Source organism: Heteronotia binoei, chromosome 5 (assembly GCF_032191835.1).
Source record: "Heteronotia binoei isolate CCM8104 ecotype False Entrance Well chromosome 5, APGP_CSIRO_Hbin_v1, whole genome shotgun sequence".
NCBI classification, from domain to species: domain Eukaryota; kingdom Metazoa; phylum Chordata; class Lepidosauria; order Squamata; family Gekkonidae; genus Heteronotia; species Heteronotia binoei.
The window spans coordinates 127967282-127988166 of record NC_083227.1 but is presented as its reverse complement, the minus strand read 5'-3'; the positions used below and the strand labels follow the sequence as shown (position 1 = coordinate 127988166).

Sequence of the window (20885 nt, the reverse complement as noted above, 5' to 3'; positions counted from 1 at the left end):
GATTTCAGTGAATTTAGACTGGAATAACTCTGTAGACTTGCACTGTAAATCTAGACTCTGTCAGTCAACAGAATACATACACTGGCTCATATGTTATTACAAGCATATTGAGAATGAAAGTCCCTCACATACCAAGGTAGAAAGACTGGCTTTAGGATGTCTTATTAAAATCAGTAAAGAGAACTGACTACTGGAACTGGAGCTCTGAAAGATTAATCCAGGCAAAGTAATATTCACCAGTGCAGAAAAAAAATTAAATTCAGAGTGTGATAATGCAATAGTTCATTCTGTATTTCAGAATGAAAGTTAGTATTCTATTTTTAATACCTGAAAGAACCAGACTAATTTCTCTCAAATAAAATGCAATAACGGACTGGTAAAAACTACAAAATATGTTCTCTCGCCCCTTTCCCCACCATCCTCTCTGTATCTGTTCTCTTCATGCTGTCTTTCTACCATATCTAAGCTCTTTTTCTTTCCTCATCCTCCCTTTAATATATATACAAAAGCACTCTCTCAGCCATTCTCATTATGGCAAATCCACTTTAGGTTTTGTGTGTTCAAGACATTCCTATCAACTACCTATTCAAGTTTAAAAGTAAGCAGTACTATTCAGTAAGCAGCACTTTAAGCATGGAATGCATCCCTGGCTCCAGTGTTCCCTCTAATTTAGCGAGGGAGCACTAGCACACAAAATTGTAGCTGGCTGTTTGGGGATTTTAGCTTCCAATTCACAAGCATTTTCTTCTCCACTGGAAACAATGGAGGATGGGGGAACAGCTCCTTTTGGGACCCATAGAATTGGACCCCCTGGGAGAGATTGAGGAGAGGCACCAGCAGCTATGCTACAAATCTTGTGCCTCTACCTCAAAACACAGCCAGCTCCAGAGTCCTAGATACCCCAGATCAATTCTCCATTATAGCCTATGGGACCCATTGACTATAATGATCCCCAAGGGTAAAATGGAGCAGGGAAAAATTGATTTTTTTTTTTTTGCATTCCCCTGTTACGCTTTTCAGTATGAGATACAGTAAAAGTTGGATATAAATATTTGAATTAATAAGTATTTGGGGCAGGTTGATAACATTTAACCAACTTCCTGTTTGTTAAATTAGGCAGAATTCTGGCAGTGATTGTTCCATCCTTGTTATACTGGACCTGAGATCCAGTTTGGTGTAGTGGTTAAGTGCACAGACTCTAATCCGGGAGAACCAGGTTTGATTCTCTGCTCCTCCACATGCAACTGCTGGAGTGACCTTGGGTCAGTCATAGCTCTGTCAGAGCTGGAGAGCCAGTTTGGTGTAGTGGTTAAGTGTGCGGACTCTTATCTGGGAGAACCAGGTTTGATTCCCCACTCCTCCACTTGCAGCTGCTGGAATGGCCTTGGATCAGCCATAGCTCTTTTAGGAGTTGTCCTTGAAAGGGCAGCTGCTGTGAGAGCCCTCTCAGCCCCACGCACCTCACAGGGTGTTTGTTGTGGGGGGAAAAGATATAGGAGATTGTAAGCCACTGTGAGTCTCTGGTGGGGTATAAATCTGTAGTTGTCTTCTTCTCTCAAGAGCACTTTCTTTCAGAGCACTCTCAGCCCCACTTACCTCACTGGATGTTTGTTGTGGGGAGGGGAAGGGAAAGGAGATTGTAAGCCACTCTGAGATTCCTTCAAGTAGTGAAGGGCAGGGTATAAATCCAGTCTCCTTTTCCTATAAATGTGTCATATTTCACTAACACCATCCCCCCCTCCCTCCAAAAAAAGTGCTGGTATGCTTTCTAAGGCTCAGTGCAAGGTGGCAGTCAGAGGACAAATCTACCAACATAGTGAAAAGGAGTGGATAGACCTGTTCTCCAGAAGCCAGATCTACCAATATAATGGAAAGGGGAGCTAGATTTGTTCTGCAGAGGCCAGGTCTAATGAATGAAATTTGACTTGATTCTGTTTTCTCTTATAATATTTAAATTATTTTAAAAATATAGTTTAAAAGAATTCATTCTGAGCTTTTGACACGGTTATGGAAATAAATCTTCTTAAAATGAATTGATGAGATTCGTAGACTCACTCACAACTTTAATACAACAAGTTTTTTTGCTCATTAAATATTTTGCTCACAACACTATACAGCTTAGAGGGAACAATGGGGTCTACTTTAGTTTTAGGGTTCTAAGGAATCTAATAGCATTGGGACACCATAATATAAGCAAAGAACATTCAGGGAAGCAATTCTAATAGCTCATTAAAACAGTCGTAAAGGACACTGTGCCATTAGATTATTTTAATTAAACCTCCTTTCTAAGGTTTGTTTGTTTTTTGTAGCAGGAACTCCTTTGCATATTAGGCCACACACCCCTGATGTAGCCAATCCTTCAAGAGCTTACAGGGCTCTTAGTACAGGGCCTAATGTAAGCTCTAGGAGGATTGGCTATATCAGGGGTGTGTGGCCTAATATGCAAAGGAGCTCCTGCTACAAAAAAAGCCCGTCTCCTTTGTATGCATATACATGCCAATCCACTGAAGTGATTGGGACACCATTGCCCATAGTTCTACATACACATCAGTGTGGTTGCATTCACAAGGAGACACTGGATCCAGTGTTCAGTCTAGGCTGAGTTAGTGTGAGCTAGCTCACAGTTTTTTAGCCTCCAGTTTGTACATTTTTGTCTTAGCTCAGGAAAAATGGCCCCAGAGCAAACTAATTTCTGCAGAAGCTCACAACTTTAATGTTAGGAGCTCACAAAATAGAATTTCTGTTCATAAGACTCCACAGCTTAGAGGAAGGATTGACTGGATCATGGGCAAATTGACTTCTTCCATTCATCTGCCCTGATAGCATAGTTCTAGCTTGGGAAATTCCTGGAGATTTGGGGGTGGTGCCTACGGAGTACAGAGTTGGGGTGGGTGGGGGGGATGGAGTTCAGCAATGCCAAAGAGACCACCCTCTGAAGCTACCATTTTCTCCAGGTGAACTAATCTCTGTAGTATGGAGAATAATTTTAATTCTGGAAGCTGGCAAACTTTCCCAGGACCTCCTGCCATCTATCTTTTTATATTTTTCTCATCATAACTGCTAATATAGGTGTCCTGGAGAAATAATCACATGTGACTTAAGAATGCCAGTGAAGTGGGGGGAGATTCATAGCAAGGATGTGTGCTTTGGGACATATTCAAGCAGAAAAAAGTGTAAAAAAAAAAAAAAAACCCTGTGCATTTCAAGGGAATTTTCAGAAAAGGTTTTCAGATTTTCTTTCTTCCTGTCAAATGTCGATGAGATAACCTAATGAATGTAGCTTAGAGGATAGCTTTTAATATTATCCATCCCAGTGCTGAAAGAAAGGAGAAGGGTGGATTCACCCAGGACATTCTAGGACTTACCCCAATCTAGAAAGCACATAACATAAATTTATTTTAAATACATGGGAAAGCTTATTAATTGTTCCTTATTGTTACTACATTTCTGAAACCCAGCACTCATTTTAAGAGAGATTCTATTTAAGCAGGCAAATTAGATTTAGTTAATTTTCTGGTCTGAAACACTGATAAATTACTCACAATGTTCATCAGTGTCAGAAGATACTTCTGAACATGTTCTTTCCCATGGAACTGTACCACAGAGTCATCAACACCCAGCAGGACTTCTATGTTGTAATCATCATCAGCTGCATGCCTTGGATATCTCCTCCTTCTTCTGGAATTATTGATCTCATCATGTAAGAGGTTCAACATGCTGTCTAGATTGCTTAGGTCAGCTTCTGAAAGAAATTGCAACAAAAATAATTTATTAACAATTCAAACTAAAATTAAGAAATGTTTAATGAGACCAAAAAATCATATTCCAGCTTCAGTTTTGCACAAATTTGGAGCAAATTCACTTGGATAACCCAGGTTTCTTCCGCAATATAAGGCAGAGATATCCTATTCCAGAGCATATCTGCATGGACAAATAGGTCATTTAATGTGTACAGGACAGATTGTCGATGTATAGTTGTGCGAGTGGATCATTGATCATAATCTGCAGTGGAATGGACACATTCTGGGATGCTGTCATAGTTCTTTGGGTCAGTAGTTCTGAACCTGCGACAACAGAACACCACAGAAAAGGGAAGATATCTCCATTACAGCCTCCTGACAACTTCCACTGAAGGTGCCACATTTCCCACTCACTTCAGCAGCATTTGGTGGTAGGCGTGGGAATCTTCCCTGCAACCCACCACCCAAGCTGTTGCTGTAAAACAGATAGCATGAATTTGTACTTGCAACAAGAGTTATAGAATATTGAGTACTGTTAGAAATACATCTATGCTATATACAACAAATACAACTTTCTGAAATGCCATCTTTTTGTTGTTTCAAAATCCTCTTACATTCAGACATGAAGAATGTGAGAAATAAGACATGAATAACATGACTTCAATTACTGCATTCAGCATTATGGAGGTTTTGTAGGATAATTCACACAACTACAATACCACTAGGAACTAGGGTTGCCAAATCCAATTCAAGAAATATCTGGGTGGAGCCAGGAGACATTGAGGCGGAGCCAGGAACAAGGGTGTGACAAGCATAATTGAACTCCAAGGGAGTTCTGGCCATCACATTTAAAGGGACAGCACACCTTTTAAAATGTCTTCCTTCCATAGGAAATAATGAAGGATAGGGGCACCTTATTTGGGGCTCATAGAATTGAACCCTCTGGTCCAATCATTTTGAAACTTGGGGGGGTACTTTGGGGGGAGGCACTAGATACTATACTGAAAATGTGGTGCCTCTACCTCAAAAAACAGTTCCCCCAGAGCCCTCGAAACCTGCAGATTAATTCCCCATTATACCCTATGAGAATTGATCTCCACATAGGGAATAATGACGTGCTCAGCAAACGTTTCCCTCCCCCCCCCCCCCGTTTGAAGGGGATTGGCCTCTCTATTCACGAGTTGCTGCCAACTTCTTCACAGCAACACGGACACACCATCCCAAGAGGAAGACTTTCAATCGGAGACTGAAGCCTCCAGAGGTGCAAAGGCACATGGTCCTCTGGGGGCGGGGCTTCCCCCCGCCGGCCAGCTGACTGGGGGTGGGAAGGAGTCTGGGAAAGCGAAAGAACCCCCACTGGTACCTGGGGATTGGCAAGCCTACTAGGAACAGATAACAATATTTTGCTTATCTCTGCATGCCAATATTCTAGTGATTTGAATGATTAGAAACAGTAGGACAGAGACACTTGGGAGCATCTCTGCCACCTAACTGATACCTGGGCTGAGCTTCTGTTCTGTCTTTTATTTTGGGAATTTAAGCCCGAGTGTGGCCACAGGAATGAACCAAAGTGTAAGAACCAAAACACTGTTAATCTATAGTTAACAGTCTGAGGCCCTAAATTGACTGTGCCAGGTGGATCCAGGACCAGCCAGTATGTTGGAGTTCTGTAACCTTTTTGGTTTAAATTTTGATATATTTTTGTTTCTTTATAAGCTGTTAAATAAGCCACTTTTAGTAATGTGGGTTAGAAATTCTAAAATATATAAATAAGTAGAAGACATACAAATAAAAAAGTTTACTCCGGACATGCAAAAGCACAAATGCAACACTCTGGTGATCCCTGGCCCCAGGGAGGTCTGGTTGTCCTCAACTAGGGCCAGAGCCTTCTCAGACCTGGCCCCAACCTGGTGGAACTCTGCCAGATAACATCAAGGCTCTGCGAGATCTCATGTAATTCCACAGGGCTTGTAAGGCAGAGATGTTCTGCCAGGCTTTTAGCTGAGAGCAGCAATGGTTCAGATGGCACCTTCCTTTTTCCTTCCCTCCCCACCCCCTCATGCTTTGAAAGTTTTCCTTCCTACCCCCAGCAGAACACCCTTGGACACCATCTGAGCTTTTATCATTTTAATTAATCTATGTGCTGTAATTATTCTTTATATTGTTTTAAATTATATGTTGTACATTACCCATAATATACATTGCACAAGCCAGGATGAGGCAAACAACAGCAACAATAAACGAATTACCAGTGATCGCAGCTCAAAAGTGTATCACATAATGCTGCTACACAATATATACATTTCAAAGAGCCTCAACATACAATTGAAAACAGAAGAGGGTTTTAATTTTGAAATTTGTTGAAAGAATGTCCAGCAATTACAGGTGTGCAAGGAGTAGGCAGTCACTTGTCTCATTGCAAAAGATCTCCACCTGCAGCCAGTTGAGTCCCAAAGTTTCAGCAATTATTTTAAAATACAAGAATAAGTGCCCTGCAGCTTTCTTAGTAGTGACTGGGCTGAAGAGCTCCACAGGACACATTATATGAGGTAGTGGCTTAGATCCAACATACTGGACCAAACGGAGTTGTCAGATACAAACTTTCACCAACATTTGTCTCCAAGCCAGCAGTCCTTTTCAACACCAAGAAGGAGGATTCCTGGACCTGTGGAGCCATATGAACAAAAAGCCAGGGACTTGGTGTTCTATGCTGGGAGCATATTGCAGAGTGGGAAAGGATGAAACTGCCCCTCCTCCTCATAATGCCTAACAGAGTGCAAGGCTTTTTGTTCACACGGGTCCCATAATTCCAGGGACTGTGATGGGAAATGTGAGGAAATATGCATCTGCTAGACTGCTTTGCTGAAGGTGGATGGCATCCAAACCAGGAAGGGCAAACTTGATTGAACAGTCTTGACTGAGAACCTGTCAGGAACAGGTCCCTGACAAGTATAGCTTGGGGATGGCACTGTTACTTGTTTTGCTGGTATGATTCTCCTTGCTCATTATGATCATCCTTGCTGGTGTATTTGCATCCAGGTGATGACTACTACAAATGTATTCATGAACGCTAATCCCATACCACAAATGTATTCATGAACACTAATATCCATTGTATTTCATAGACATTTAGTGTTTTGTGTGTAGTGGGATGTTCCTGGTTGACAGGTGGAAAGGGAGTACGGGGAGACAGCTCTAATCTGATCTCTTCGGGCAACATTGATATGAACCAACTGAAATGGGAAGAGCATGTGGAATGTGACCTTGACAGGAAAGAACATTGAGGCCTGAGAAAGGACTATATATTATTAATTCAAATTATGATGGCTGCAAGAAAAATGGGGAACCATTATTTTATGAAGTATAATTACTCAGGGACTGCCTATCCACTTTTGTCTGGCAAGACACAGTCTTGTGATCACATGCTTCTTCTGAATATACTAAAGGAGTCTTATGATAGAAGCTGGGCAAACCTAAGCTGATCTCTTCCTTACACACAAGCTTTTCCTCAAGGAACTATTACCCAGTGCAGAGGATACACATGTAGGTTCCATTCTCACATGCCTTCCCCTTAACCCTGGTGTTGGGACGTTTTAAGTTAATGGATACAAAAGCATGCCCTGTACTGATATTCAGAAAACAGAAGACGTTTCTCCAACATTGATTTCATTGACTACAAAAAGGATAAGAAAGAATAATAGAATCATAGAGTTGGAAGAGGCCCCCAGAGTCATCTAGTCCAACCACCTGCACAATGCAGAAAATTCACAAATACCTTCCCTTACATTCACAGGATCAGCACTGTTGTCAGATGGCCATCCAGCCTCTGTTTAAAAACCTCCAAGGAAGGAGAGTCCACCATCTCTGGAGGAAGCCTGTTCCATTGAGGAACTGCTTTGTCAGGAAGTCCCTTCTGATGTTCAGCTGGAAACTCTTCTGATTTAATTTCAACCCATTGGTTCTGGTCCTACCTTCTGGAGCAACAGAAGCCAATTCCGCACCATCCTCTATATGACAGTCATTCAAGTACTTGAGGATGGTGATCATATCACCTCTCAGCTAAACAGGTCCAGCTCCTTCAACCTTTCTTCATAGGACTTGGTCTCCAGACTCCTCACCATCTTTGTCGCCCTCCTCTGGACCCACTCCAGCTTGTCTATATCCTTCTTAAAATGAGATGCCCAAAACTGAACGCACCAAGTGAGGTCTTACCAGAGCAGAATAAAGCAATACCATTACTTCATGTGAACAGGACTTCCATTAATACAGTCCAGAATTTTTAGCCACCACATCACACTGTTAACTCATGTTCAGTGTATGATCTACTATGACCCTAGATCCTTTTCACTCATACTACTGCCCAGGCAAGTCTCCCCCATTCTATCATTATGCATTTGATTTTTGCTACCTAAATGAAGAACGTTAAATTTATCTCCATTAAAACTCATTTTACAGGTTTTAACCCAGTTTTCCAGCCAGTCAAGATCATCCTGTTTCTGTCTTCTATTGTATTTGCAACCCCTCCCAATTCAGTATCATTTGCAAATTTAATAAGCATTCCTTCTATTCCTTCATCCAAATCATTTATAAAGATATTGAACAAAACAGGTCTTAGGACATATCCTTGAGGCACTCCACTTGTCACTCCTCTCCAAGAGGATGAGGAACCATTCTTTGGGTGTGACCTGTCAGTCAGTTACAGATCCACCTAACAGTAACAGGATCTAAACCACATTTTACCAATTTGTCAACAAGGATTGTATGTGGAACCTTATCAAAAGCCTTACTGAAATCAAGGTAAATGATGTCTACAGCATTCCTCTGCAAGGTAGTCACTTTCTCAAAATAAAAAGAGATCAGGTTAGTCTGACTTGTTCTTGAAAAACCCATACTAGCTCTTAGTAATCACATCCATCCTTTCTAAATGTTCCAGGACTGTTTGATGATTTGTTCTAAAACTATTCCAGTATAGATGTCAAGCTGACAGGTAGGTAGTTACCTAGATCCTCCTTTTTCCCCTTCTTGAAGAAAGTGACAACATTTGCCTGCCTCCAATCTTCCGGCACCTCACCTGTTCACCAAGAATTCTCAAAAATAATGGACAGAGGTTCGGAAATTACATCCACAAGCTCTTTTTGTACTCTTAGATGCAGTTCATCTGACCCTGGGGACTTTGTTTTGTTTAAAGAAACTAGGTGTTTATGTACTACCCCTATGCTGATCTTAGGTTGCAACTCCCTACCCTCATTATATGTTCTGTTTTTGCCATGTTGAGCATTGTTCCCCTCAGAAGAAAAGACTGAGGAAAAGCAGGAATTGAGCAGTTCTGCCCTCTCTTCATACACCTGTTACAATGTCACTTTCCTGTTCCCACAATTGGCCTACCATGTCCTTGCTCTTTTTCTTTGAACATAAGAAAAAAACCTTTTTTGTTGTTTTTAGCATCTTTTGCTAGCCTAAGCTCATAATGAGCTTTAGCCTTCCTAACTCTTTCTCTACAAGCACTGGTGATTTGTTTATATTCATCCTTGGTTATAAGGCCCTCCTTCCATTTCCTAAATGAGTCTTTTTATTTCTCAAGTCTTTAGAGAGCTGTTTATGGAGCCACCTTGACTTCTTTAGGCTTCTCCAATTTTCTTCTAATAGAAATGGTATGCGATTGTGCTTTCAATATTTTGCATTTAAGAAACTCCCACCCCTCTTGAACTCCCTTCTTCTTAAGGCTTTTACCTTAGAGAATTTGAAAACTTATAGAATGTAATGCAATGCCAGTTCTTTCCCTTAGTGCGTCCCCAATGCTCTATGAAGCAGCTGTGGGAGCCCACAGCTTGGGCAGAGGTTGCCCATCATAGGGGGGAACCTGGGACCCTGTTTGGAAGGACATGAGATATTTCAACATTAATGAGCAGCAATGAGGATTAAAATTACTGTGATCTCTTTATGTCTTTAATTTTTTTTAAAGCCATGATGGGCATGAACCAGAAAAAATGTGGTTCATGGCCAAGCCACAAACCAAACCAGGAGGTTCATTCAGAAACTTAACTGGTTCTTGGTTCATGACACAGCAAACTAACTGAAAGGGACCACAATTCCTTTCAACAGAGTTTGCAGAAAGCGTGAAAAAATCTGAGCTGTTCCAGCTTTCTTGTGCAGTCCCTTTCAATGGAATTTGTAGAAATCCTGAAAAACAGCTAAGTGGTGGGGAGGCACTCCCTGCTGCTCAGCTGTTTCAGCTTTCATGTGCAGTCCATTTAAAGGGACTGCACAGGAAACCCTGAAAAACAGCTGAGTGATGGGAAGGCATTCCCTGCCACTCATCTGTTTTTGCAAGGAACAGAAAGCAGGAGTTTAAAGGAATTCAAAGTCCCTTTAAACCAGGGGTCCCCAAACCCTGGGCCATGGACCGGTCCCAGTCCATGGTGTGTTAGCAACTGGGCCATGAGTTGTGTAATTATTTCATTATATATTACAATGTAGTAATAAGAAGAAAACATTAGATTTATATCCTGCCCTCCACTCTGAATTTCAGAGTCTCAGAGCAGCTCACAATCTTCTTTCCTTCCCCACAACGGACACTCTGTAAGGTAGGTGGAGCTGAGATAGCTTTCCCCAGAAGCTGCCCTTTCAAGGACAGCTCTGTGAGAGCTATGGTTGACCCAGGGCCATTCCAGCAGCTGCAAGTGGAGGAGTGGGGAATCAAACCCAATTCTTCCAGATAAGAGTCCGCACATTTAACCACTACACCAAACACTTTAGAAATAAAGTGTGCAATTGTATCATCCTGAAACCATCCCCCCGCCCCAATCCGTGGAAAATCTGTCTTCCACAAAACTGGTTCCTGGTGTCAAAAAGGTTGGGGACCACTGTTTTAAACTGCTGTTTTCTGTTCTATCCATGAACTATCACGTACTACCACAAACTGCTTTTAAAATTTGTGGAAGCTCTAATGCTAGACCCATCACAAACTTCAACAAACAAACCACAAACAGGGCAAAACTTGTGATGAATTTTGCTTCATGATTTGGTTCATGCCCATTCCTAACCACAAGGGATCCAATCTGGATTGTGACTATGGTGCTGAGTGGGGGAAGACAGGCAATTAAAAGAATTCAGGACTACACACAGCCATGCCTGCACATTTATGCACTAGGCCACTCTTTCACTTGTAGACAAAGTGGGGAGATGAAGGATATATTTTTTTAGCAAAAGTTTAGTATGCAAGTGGATAAAGGGAGTTAAACACTGCCCTCCCTTCTGTGCCTTACTTAGCTATGTTCAACTGGTTGATTTCAGAATTTTCCTCCCAGAGCACCTCTAGTAGTGGAAGGGAGAAAACATTCTGAAATCAAAGACAATGAGGTAAGAAAGATACTAAGGATTAACTCCCCTTGCCCACCTGCCCCAGTCTTGTTTTTTAAAAAAACACTCCCCATCTGAGGAGTCCAAAAAAAGAGGGAAAATGTCACATGTAAATGTTGTGATGCCTCCCTGTGCTCACCCCGCAAGCTAGAATGTTTAATTGCCTGTAAGACAAGTAAAATTTCAACTGAATGTCTGAAACTTGGCATTTAGATTGCAGTCTGAGAATTTTATCCGAATTATTGGATGGCAGGAGCAATTATAAAATGTGTTTCCCTTGAAACCAATACAAACAACCCTAAATATAATGTACTACAACTATAATAAGGATGATGGCTAAAAATATTTTAACACTCAGACAACTTCCCCTCCAAACTGTGCACATATATTACATATATCTTACACCTTACATTGTGCACATGTCTTACAACTTGTGCTGAATGGTGGTTAGAGTGCTGGACTAATTCAGCCATTAAAGTCCATTGGATGCCCTTGGTCCAGCCACTATCTTTCAGCTTAAAATTTCCCACAAGACTGTGGTAACAGATAAACTGGAGAACTCCAGATGCCACCTTGAGCTCTTTGAAAAAAAGGGCAAGTTCAAAATATGATGGACAGATACACAGGCAAGCAACCCTGCATGCAAGAATATGCAACCCTTCAGCAAACCAACAATCTACAAGCATGCGATTTGCACACAGGGAATTAGTGAACACACTACCCCCACACTCCTCAGCACATACTACTCCCAGTGATAGGCTGCTATTTGGCAGCAATTCATGTTCTGTGTCATAGATATACCACCATCAGGTGTAGTTCCACTTTTCCATTGTGCGACAGCACATTTGAGTCTTAGCTCACTGCCTGCATAGCAATGATATGGAACCTGTCAAAAATCTACCACCACACCCTCTGACCCTGGTAATCATAAATTTGCTTCATCATTTCTCCTCACCATTTTTGTAGCTTGTATTTCAATGCCCTCTACTTGCCTTTTATCTTTCCCACTGCATTTTCCCCTAAGCCACGTAAGCCTCTTCATAATTCATAAAGCCTCTTTTCGTAGCACAGGTTGCACTGGGAACTTGATGTTGTATATCATGCATAAGGAAATTGGACTAATCCAGAAACAAAATTAAAGTGAGGTGTTGTGAGGTGAAAACTAAACTGAAATCTGAAGTAAACATCAGATATCAAGTATGGACAAAATGCTACATTGTTCAGCTCTGGTTCAGAAAACAATTTTATAAACAGACAAAAATACTTGCCTGGGTATTCTTAAAGTTAAAAGCATTTTATGCACAAGTATATACACAGGGATATATCCTCCACTGAACAACAAATGAAGGTAGCCTGTGGCCTGTAGCCTATAAATAACTTCTGCTTGAACTCCTATTTTCATTTTGCAATGAGAAAATGCAAGACTGTAACTGGCCATCTGGCTAGCATGGGAAACCCCACCCCCAAAGAAAGATGACACTGTGAGACATCTGCAGTGTGATGAAATCATTTCCAGGTGACATCATTGTATCGGGGACATCACGCAACATCACTGCCCACCCCCAGAACACCCCCAAATCCCCCTGCCAGACAGGTGAAGAGGCCTGGAAATCCTAGACACAAGATAGCTTTTCCATCACGCTAGCTGGCAAGAGTATGGTGGGGTGGGGAAATACTGGAGCATTACATCACTTCTATGGAAAACCTAGAAGTCATGCCAAAATTTCCTGCATTTCTAAGAGAGACACTATGCCACTTCCAGGTTTTTCATGGAACTGATGTAACAATGTCAAGCCAACAGTGATTCTTTAGTTTATATTTCTCCCATTGGCTGATGGAGGGTGACAGGTTAGGGTTGCCAGCTCCAGGATGGGGAACTCCTGGAGATTTGGGGAGGACAGATACCTCACTGGGGTACAATATCATAGAATCCACCCTTCAAAGCATGCATTTTCTCCAGGGCAACTGATCTCCGTAGTCTGAAGATGAACTATAATTCTAGGGAATCCCTGGGTCCCATCTGGAGGCTGGCATCCCTAGTGGGCACAGGAGGGCAGAAGCAGGTAGTTTCTGCCCTCCTGTGTTCCCTACCTTTAACAGAAGCCTAGTACCCTTACCCTCCAAACCTCAGGATTAGGCCTGGTGGAACTGTGGGGAAAAATAGAAACCAGATGCTGTTAAAGAGGCAGAGCTTTGACAGGGAGCATATAGAAGAAACAGAAGAACTGGTTTTATACCCCACCCTTCACTACTCAAAGGATTATCTGAGTAGCTTACAATCATCTCCTCTTCCTCTCCCCACAGCAGACACCCTGTGAGGTAGGTGGGGCTGAGAGTGCTCTGAGAGAACCAGGGGTGGAATTCTAGCAGAAGCTCCTTTGCATATTAGACCCAAGGTCACCCAGCTGGCTGCATGTGGAGGAGTGAAGATCAAACCTGGTTCTCCAGATTAGAGTCTGTTGCTCTTAACCACTATATCAAGCTGGCTCTATAAGATTCTGCACAGTTGGGGAGGGTGTTTACTCTTTGAAGCTGGGATTCAGTGAGGCTGCATTTGGAGGGAACTGATCCCTCATCCCAATGTGGGGCCCTAAAGGGGATCAGGCACTGAAATAAAGTTAATAAGGAAATAATATCAATGAGTTAGGGAATGTAATTGTTTTCCAGATGGTTTCTTTTCCATATGAGTTTTGCAATGTGTGTGTTTCGTGTACCTTGTATTAATTCTGTTCCATTTTATAACTGTTCTCTTATTTAACTGTTATGTTATTTGATAAATAAACTAGTTTTTATGTTCATTCTTCCTGGGTCTTTTACACCTCATATTCAGCCACACAGTAGGGCAAGCCCTGTTCAAAGAAGGAACTGACTGGGGGACAAAGGGTGATTTCACACAAGAGATTTGGCCCGACCTAGGATCGCCTCCCATTAGATTCAAAGGTGCACGTTCACACGAGCACATCTGCCCTCCGAGCCCAGCCCGTTCCCAGCCCAATCTCAGATGCATCCTGTCTGCTTTTTAAAGCTACCTGGATTCTCCTGGTAGCATCCACCTGAATCAATTGTAGGTCGCATAATTGGCTGCTGTCTGAATGTCCCGGCGGGACTCATGGGCGGAAGAGCGGTGTGATCGCACCAAGCTGTTCCTGGCACAGTCAAGGTGGGTTTTTTTCCCTAGCCCCTCTCCACGATGCGCTTGTGTGCTTCTCAGCATAAGCACACACACAGGGATCCTTCACAGAAAAACCACCCTTTCCACAGAGGAGCCAGGCTAGCCGTCTGAAGGCGGAAGCACGGATGGCTGCTGGGATGCTGCCGCTTCAATGGCAGCTGTCTGATCCCCCTAAAACGGACCTGTCTGAATCAGGATTTGCTGTCTCAGGATACTATTGTGTCAGTTTCCCAGTGTGATAGCAACCAAAGTGGCAAACAGGGTTGCCAGCCATCCACCAGCAACCCCCAGAGCATCGGCGAAAGAAGTAATGTGACATCAAGATGCAGGCCACTGTATCATCACTTGCAGTTGTGTACATCATGGTGCCGCAGTGGTGCTCTAGCAGTTTCCCAATTTTGCTCCATACAGCAGCAGTGAGAGTCAAGAGCCAGGGGTGGAAGGTCTCCTGCCATGCTGGCATGTTTAGTTAAGCCACAGAACCAGAGTGGTGGCAGCCAGATAAGGCCCTTGCTCACTCCAGAACTAAATAGATGGAAGAAGGAAGGAGGGGTATGTGGGACTGTAGGGATTCTTGAAATGACTCCTGTCCACAGCAAAACCCCACTCAGGCCCCACCCTTTCCCATGACAAGAAGTTAATCGAGTGCAACTTTCAAAATCCTCTGAAACTCACAGAGGTTCCATTGCAGATGTGCATGTAAGTTAATGCGGAAAGATTCATTTGCACTCCATCTTTGTATCCCTTCTTTATACCCCATGTTTCCACAATGCACAAGGCAGCTTACAAAATGTAAGCATAACAACAACAACAATAGTATGGCAGTGTGTGTTGTAAGCCAGAAGAGCCTAAGATTGTCTGGCAGCCAGAAATTCTAGCTCTTTTAGCATGATATACCACCAGGTGGTGTCTTAGACTTGTTTTTAAGGCAAGAGACATTTCAGAGGTGGTTTGCCATTTTCTATCTCAGTGTCACACCCCTGGTATTCCTTGAAGGTTGCCCATCCAAATACTTGCCAGGGCCAACCCTGCTTAGCTTCTGAGATCTGATGAGATCAGGCTAGCATGGGCTATCCATGTCAAGGCAGTTAAAAATATAGTTGATACACATAAGATAGCTCCTGAAGCTACAGGGTATATACACACATGCATGCACACATACACATACACCCCCGCAAAAAACCCCCCTGTAACTGTACATAGAGTTTTCTGCAGTTACAAAAGTAATAAGAAAAGATGAAACTCTCATATATCCAGATCTTATTTCAAAGCTCATTTTAGCACTCACAGAAATCAACCAGAATATGGCTTTACATTGGTGGCAGATGTGATCTCACTAAAATCGGATCCTTAGTTAATAACTAACCATGGGCATAGAAATGAAGCCAAATGTAGTATGAAAATGATTCTCCCTCTGCGCTCTGATTCTCCCAATGGAGAATTCTGCAATTTGTTTTCCCAAAGCCAGCATATTTTTTATGATCCTGTGTAACATATTAGATTACATATTTTAAGTTGCTGTGGCAGATAGAATTTGGCTGCCAGTGCTTTTATTTTAATTTAATGTTCTTGAGAAGACTCATTTAAAATACAGGGGGAGTGGTAGAGAAATCAAAGAATATAAATATGTATCTGAGATCCTAGCCCTGCAAGTAATTGACTCAATCTGCGTAATCCATGCTGAGTCCAAGTAAGAAAGGTAGGCTATAAACAATGTAACTAAAATAAGTAAATAAATTTGGCAGATGCTGCTCTGATCATTCACTGAAGAAATCCCTTGCCTGAGCTATAGATTATTTTATCTGTTCATTGGGTGCTGCTAACTCTGCTTGCCCCCCTTGTGTTTTCTGTCCTTGTTGCTCCTTATGTTCTAGTGTATCCACCTCATCCATCATCTGCCTTTGACTGCATCCTGCTTCTCATATATATCTTATCCCTAGACAGATTCTTCAGTGAGCACTGACCAACCCTAATTTGCCCTTAGTGATGCTTTGTTTCCTTTCTCTAGATTATGCTCACAGCTACAAAACTTTTCTGAGTCTGTTCTTTTATCTCTCAGAATAGAACTCAAGGCTACTGCTCTCCAGCCTGACAGACGATGACTTCCTACAGCCCTCAGATCTTGGACCTGATCGTCTATTGACTCACAACAGACTCCCTTCCCAGAGAGATTTATCTGTCTCCCTCTATTGTCATTTTCCACCAGTGGGTAAAGACTTTTTGTTTCATTTGGAGTTTCCTCACTATTAGCCCCTCTTTTAATTGTTTAAATTTAAAAAAAAATATTTTATGTATATGCTTTTAAATGTCTGAAGTTTTAATATTTGATATGTTCACAGACTTGGGAACTCTAAATTAAGTTCTAAAAAAACATAAAATGCTTTAAAAATAAATAAAACAAGAAGCTGTGAGCAGAAGCTGTTTATGAGTTTGCTTATGACTAAAACCTTGGCCAGTTCATTGTCTTTGGACTCTGGGTTATAGTGAAGGTGATTAGAGAAAATTAAATTGTACCAGTTATAGACAAAAATTGAAATCATGGTTCTTTGTTTTTTCTGTTCTTTTATGTTTTGTATTCCTTTTTATGTCTATTGCTTAAAATTTTAATTAAAAATAAAATTAAAAAGAACGACCCATAAAATGGAAAGGATTCTCCTTTGCACAGACTCAACATTATCTTTGAATTTCTTTTCATTTTAGGGTTGCCAAGTCCAATTCAAGAAATATCTGGGGACTTTGGGGGTGGAGCCAGGAGACTTTGGGGGTGGAGCCAGGAGACATTGGGGCGGAGCCAGGAACAAGAGTGTGACAAGCATAACTGAACTCCAAGAGAGTTCTGGCCATCACATTTAAAGGGACAGCACACCTTTTTAAATGTCTTCCTTCCATAGGAAATAATGAAGGATAAGGGCACCTTCTTTTGGGGCTCATAGAATTGGACCCCCTGGTCCAATCGTTTTGAAATTTGGGGGATACTTTGGGGAGAGGCACTAGATACTATATTGAAAATTTGGTGCCTCTACCTCAAAAAACAGCTCTCCCAGAGCCCCCGAAACCTCCAGATCAATTCCCCATTATACCCTATGAGAAGACGTTTCCCTCTCCACCCCCCTCCCCCTCCCCCCGCCCCCCCCCCGTTTCTGGGAAATCTGATGCAGGGGACAGAACTCACTCACCTCCGGAGGTGCAAAGGCACATGGTCCTTTGGGGGCGTGGCTGGGCTCCCCTTCCTTCACCGGCCAGCTGACTGGGGGCGGGAAGCAGCCTGAAAGAGCTCTGGCTGCTGCGATCGGGGCTGGGTGGGAAGGGCTGCCGTTCTCCCCCCTCCCCTCCCCCCGCTTTCCCTTTTATGGCCAGCGGGGGGAGGAGGCTCCAAATCGGGAGTCTCCAGGCCTAGGGGGGATTTGGGAACCCTATTTCATTTTCATATTATTATCAGACCTGTGAAAAAGTTTTCCTATTGTGTTCATAATGTGAACATGTTCAAGGCTATTTTCATTAACCTTTGCCAATGAGACTCTTGAATGCTCAGTCCATTCTCCAAGAAAACATCATTAAATTATAGAGAATTAGAACATTTAATGATTGATAGCTGACTCCTTAGCATTGTGAGTGATACCTTTAACAATCTCATTAGTAATTTGAGGAAGATGCACAACACAAGACATGAATTACAACAGGCTATTGCGAATGTCAAACCTTTAACCTATGAACATTCTAATTTTTTTTTCAGAAAAGGTAAATTACATTTGATTCCTATGAAACAAATAAGGAATTACTTGCAATGAAATATCACAGATATATCTCAGGTTTTAGAAAACCAACAACACTGTTGTGATATCACAATAAAGGATATACATACTCAAATCTAAAAATTCTTTGTTGAAATACAATTTAACTGTATACATACATATATATACTGACTGGTTTTTGAAACACCGGAAGTTAAATATACTAAACTTTGTTATGATTTAATGTATAGTTCAAAAGATAAGTTTTTATAATAATGCCTTGAAAAAGAAAAGGTCTGATGATGTTTTAGAAAGATTAAAATACAATATATTAAAATAATCCACAAAGCTCCACATTTCAGAGAAACCCACCTACATCCAAAGTATCTAATCCCTTAGTTATTTGAAAGCCAGTTTGCACTTTAATTAGCAAATGTGTTCACCATGTGCTTACAGCAGTACAAAAGCAAGACTGGACAATGTATATTTCCAAATATTTGTTAGTGTGAAGGGGACACATGTCATGGAAGTCCAACTGAGGACTTCCTAGTGCATACCCACCACGTACCCATTACTGGAGAGATAAATAGAATCCTTGCTTGCATTACTATAAGGCAAAGATCAAGATGGGTAGCCATGTTAGCCCGCCTGTATCAGCAGAGAAGAGCAAGAGTCCACTAGCACCTGAAAGATTAACAAAAATTGTGGCAGGGTAGGGTTGCCAGGTCCAATTCAGGAAACATCTGGGGACTCTGGGGGTGGAGCCAGGAGCAAGGTTGTGACAAGCATGATTAAACTCCAAAGGGAGTTCAGCCCATCACATTTAAAGGGAGTGCGCTCCATTTAAATGCTTTCCCTTCACTGGAAATAGTGGAGAATGGGGACACCTTCTTTTGACCCCTTAAGTACTTTTTTGAGGAGAGGCACCAGATACTATGCTGAAAATTTGGTGCCTCTACCTCAAAAAGCAGCCCCCTCCAGAGCCCCAGATACCCATCATTTGATTCTCCATTATACCCTATGGGGACTGATCTTCATAGGGTATAATGGAGCACCCAGCGGACTTTCCCCTCCCCTGCTAGAGGATCCCCTGACCCCCAGCTGTGGACTGGCCACCCTATGGCAGGGTATGAGCTCTTATCAGTCACTGCTCACCGCTACAAATTTTGTTAGAGCTACTGGATCATAGTCTTTTCTATTGTAAGGTAAAAATAATTCCACTCTATTGAAGAAAATATTTTCTTGCACTGAAAAAAAAAATCATTAACTATAATTTTTTGTTTAACTCTGTACAAAGAGTTAAGATGGAGACTATTTAAAGGTCAATGTAACTAAAACTTCTACATAACATTCAGCCATACCAGTAAGATCTGGAGTCAAAAAAAGCCAAATGAATATAAATACTGCTTTGTAGTAACATTCAACCAAATTGAGAATATTTGGAGTCACAGAAAGCCGAATGGATATAAAATTTGCTTTGTTCTCTCATGGTGTGTGGGTGTGACATTGATCTGGACCTTAGGGCAACAGCTCAGAAATGAGGCTTTCATAATGCAGCACATATTATATGAATGTGTCATGGAAACAAGAGAGGGGTAAGTAATGTTTTGATACTTTAACAAAGTACAATAAGCACAGATAGATGGAAAAAACAGGGAGGGGTGGCAGTAGTTGCAGCACCCAGTGATACAACTCTTGTTTGTTTGCTTTTTTTTTTTTAAACCTCCTTTAAAATATATAAATAACACTGGCTTTATTTGCAGGCTAACAAAACTGCCTGTTTATTGCTGGGATAACATTGCGCAGAAACTGAAAGGAATAGAAAAGAAAAATTTAAGGGTGGAGTTTTGCTCCAACCGATAATAAATTCTAAATTTAAACCCTTACTGGTTAGATTACCCCAACAACCATCTAGACAAATAAAGAAAAGGTTCACTCAAGGTGTGGAAGAACAGTACTAGTATCAGAACACTGAAGTGCCCCCCCCCCAGCATAGTTATACTCTTCTAAGTTCATTCACTTCCCAGGACTTAGAAGGTCATGACTCCGCTTATGGCTCCCCAGTCTCAATTTGGTGAGCATGACAGCTTGAAGACAGGGAGCAAGTAGCTAGTCACCACTGTCAACACTTGCCCTCCTGTTCCATACTTCATATATGTAGAGGGCTCTGTTTGAAGAGGGACACTCAGGTTTAAATTCCCAGTCTGCCATGAATGCTTGCTGGATGACCACAAACCAGTCACATACTCTCAGTGCAAAGTACAGGGTCCATGTGAGGAGTAAATGGAGAGAGAATGATGGAAGCTAGTTTGGCCTGGACTCCATTGGGGAGAAAGGTAGGGTTAGAATAAATAAAACAACAACCAGTTGATCATAGGGAATTATTTAATTCTTTCCCCAAAACAACCCTTTAATCAATCACACAAATTAATTTTTTTAAATAACAGAAGTCCAGTCTTCCAATAAGTGTGTGTGAACCACTCCAAAATGCTATGCAAGAGTAGCATGATTTATCACTTGTCCTGTGCTCAGAAAAAAAATACTTCCACAAAATTTATTCTAGAATATACTCGCACTTCAAATTCCAATGTATCTTGGGACAGAATAATGTTCCCATCAAAAACACACACACACACACCAAAAAAAACAGTTTTGTGTTTTTACAGTACTCAAACACTTAGAGCCTGAAAGTCTTTCACACAAGGCAGAAAACTCCTAACATTAAATGCTGTGCTGTTTTTGCTTTCTGGGGTGGGAGAACCTTACAGGGTATTTTTGTATCCCAATATATTTGGGGGTTCCCAATAGCAAAATAGCAAAACCATGAAATTTCTGAGGTTGTATACCTGATGGCTTTTTTGTTTACAAGAAGACAATAATTGA

The 20885-nt window shown here is 41.7% G+C and overlaps 1 protein-coding gene across 1 annotated transcript in view; it reads right to left on the bottom strand.

The window, feature by feature from the left end:
* The window catches only part of ADAMTS2 (ADAM metallopeptidase with thrombospondin type 1 motif 2), a 450208-nt gene that overhangs the window by 144055 nt on the left and 285268 nt on the right, over window positions 1–20885 (bottom strand). The window contains exon 4 of the mRNA XM_060240368.1: window positions 3543–3742. Within this exon, the coding sequence (XP_060096351.1) occupies window positions 3543–3742 (200 nt within the window). The remainder of the gene's footprint in view (window positions 1–3542; window positions 3743–20885) is intronic.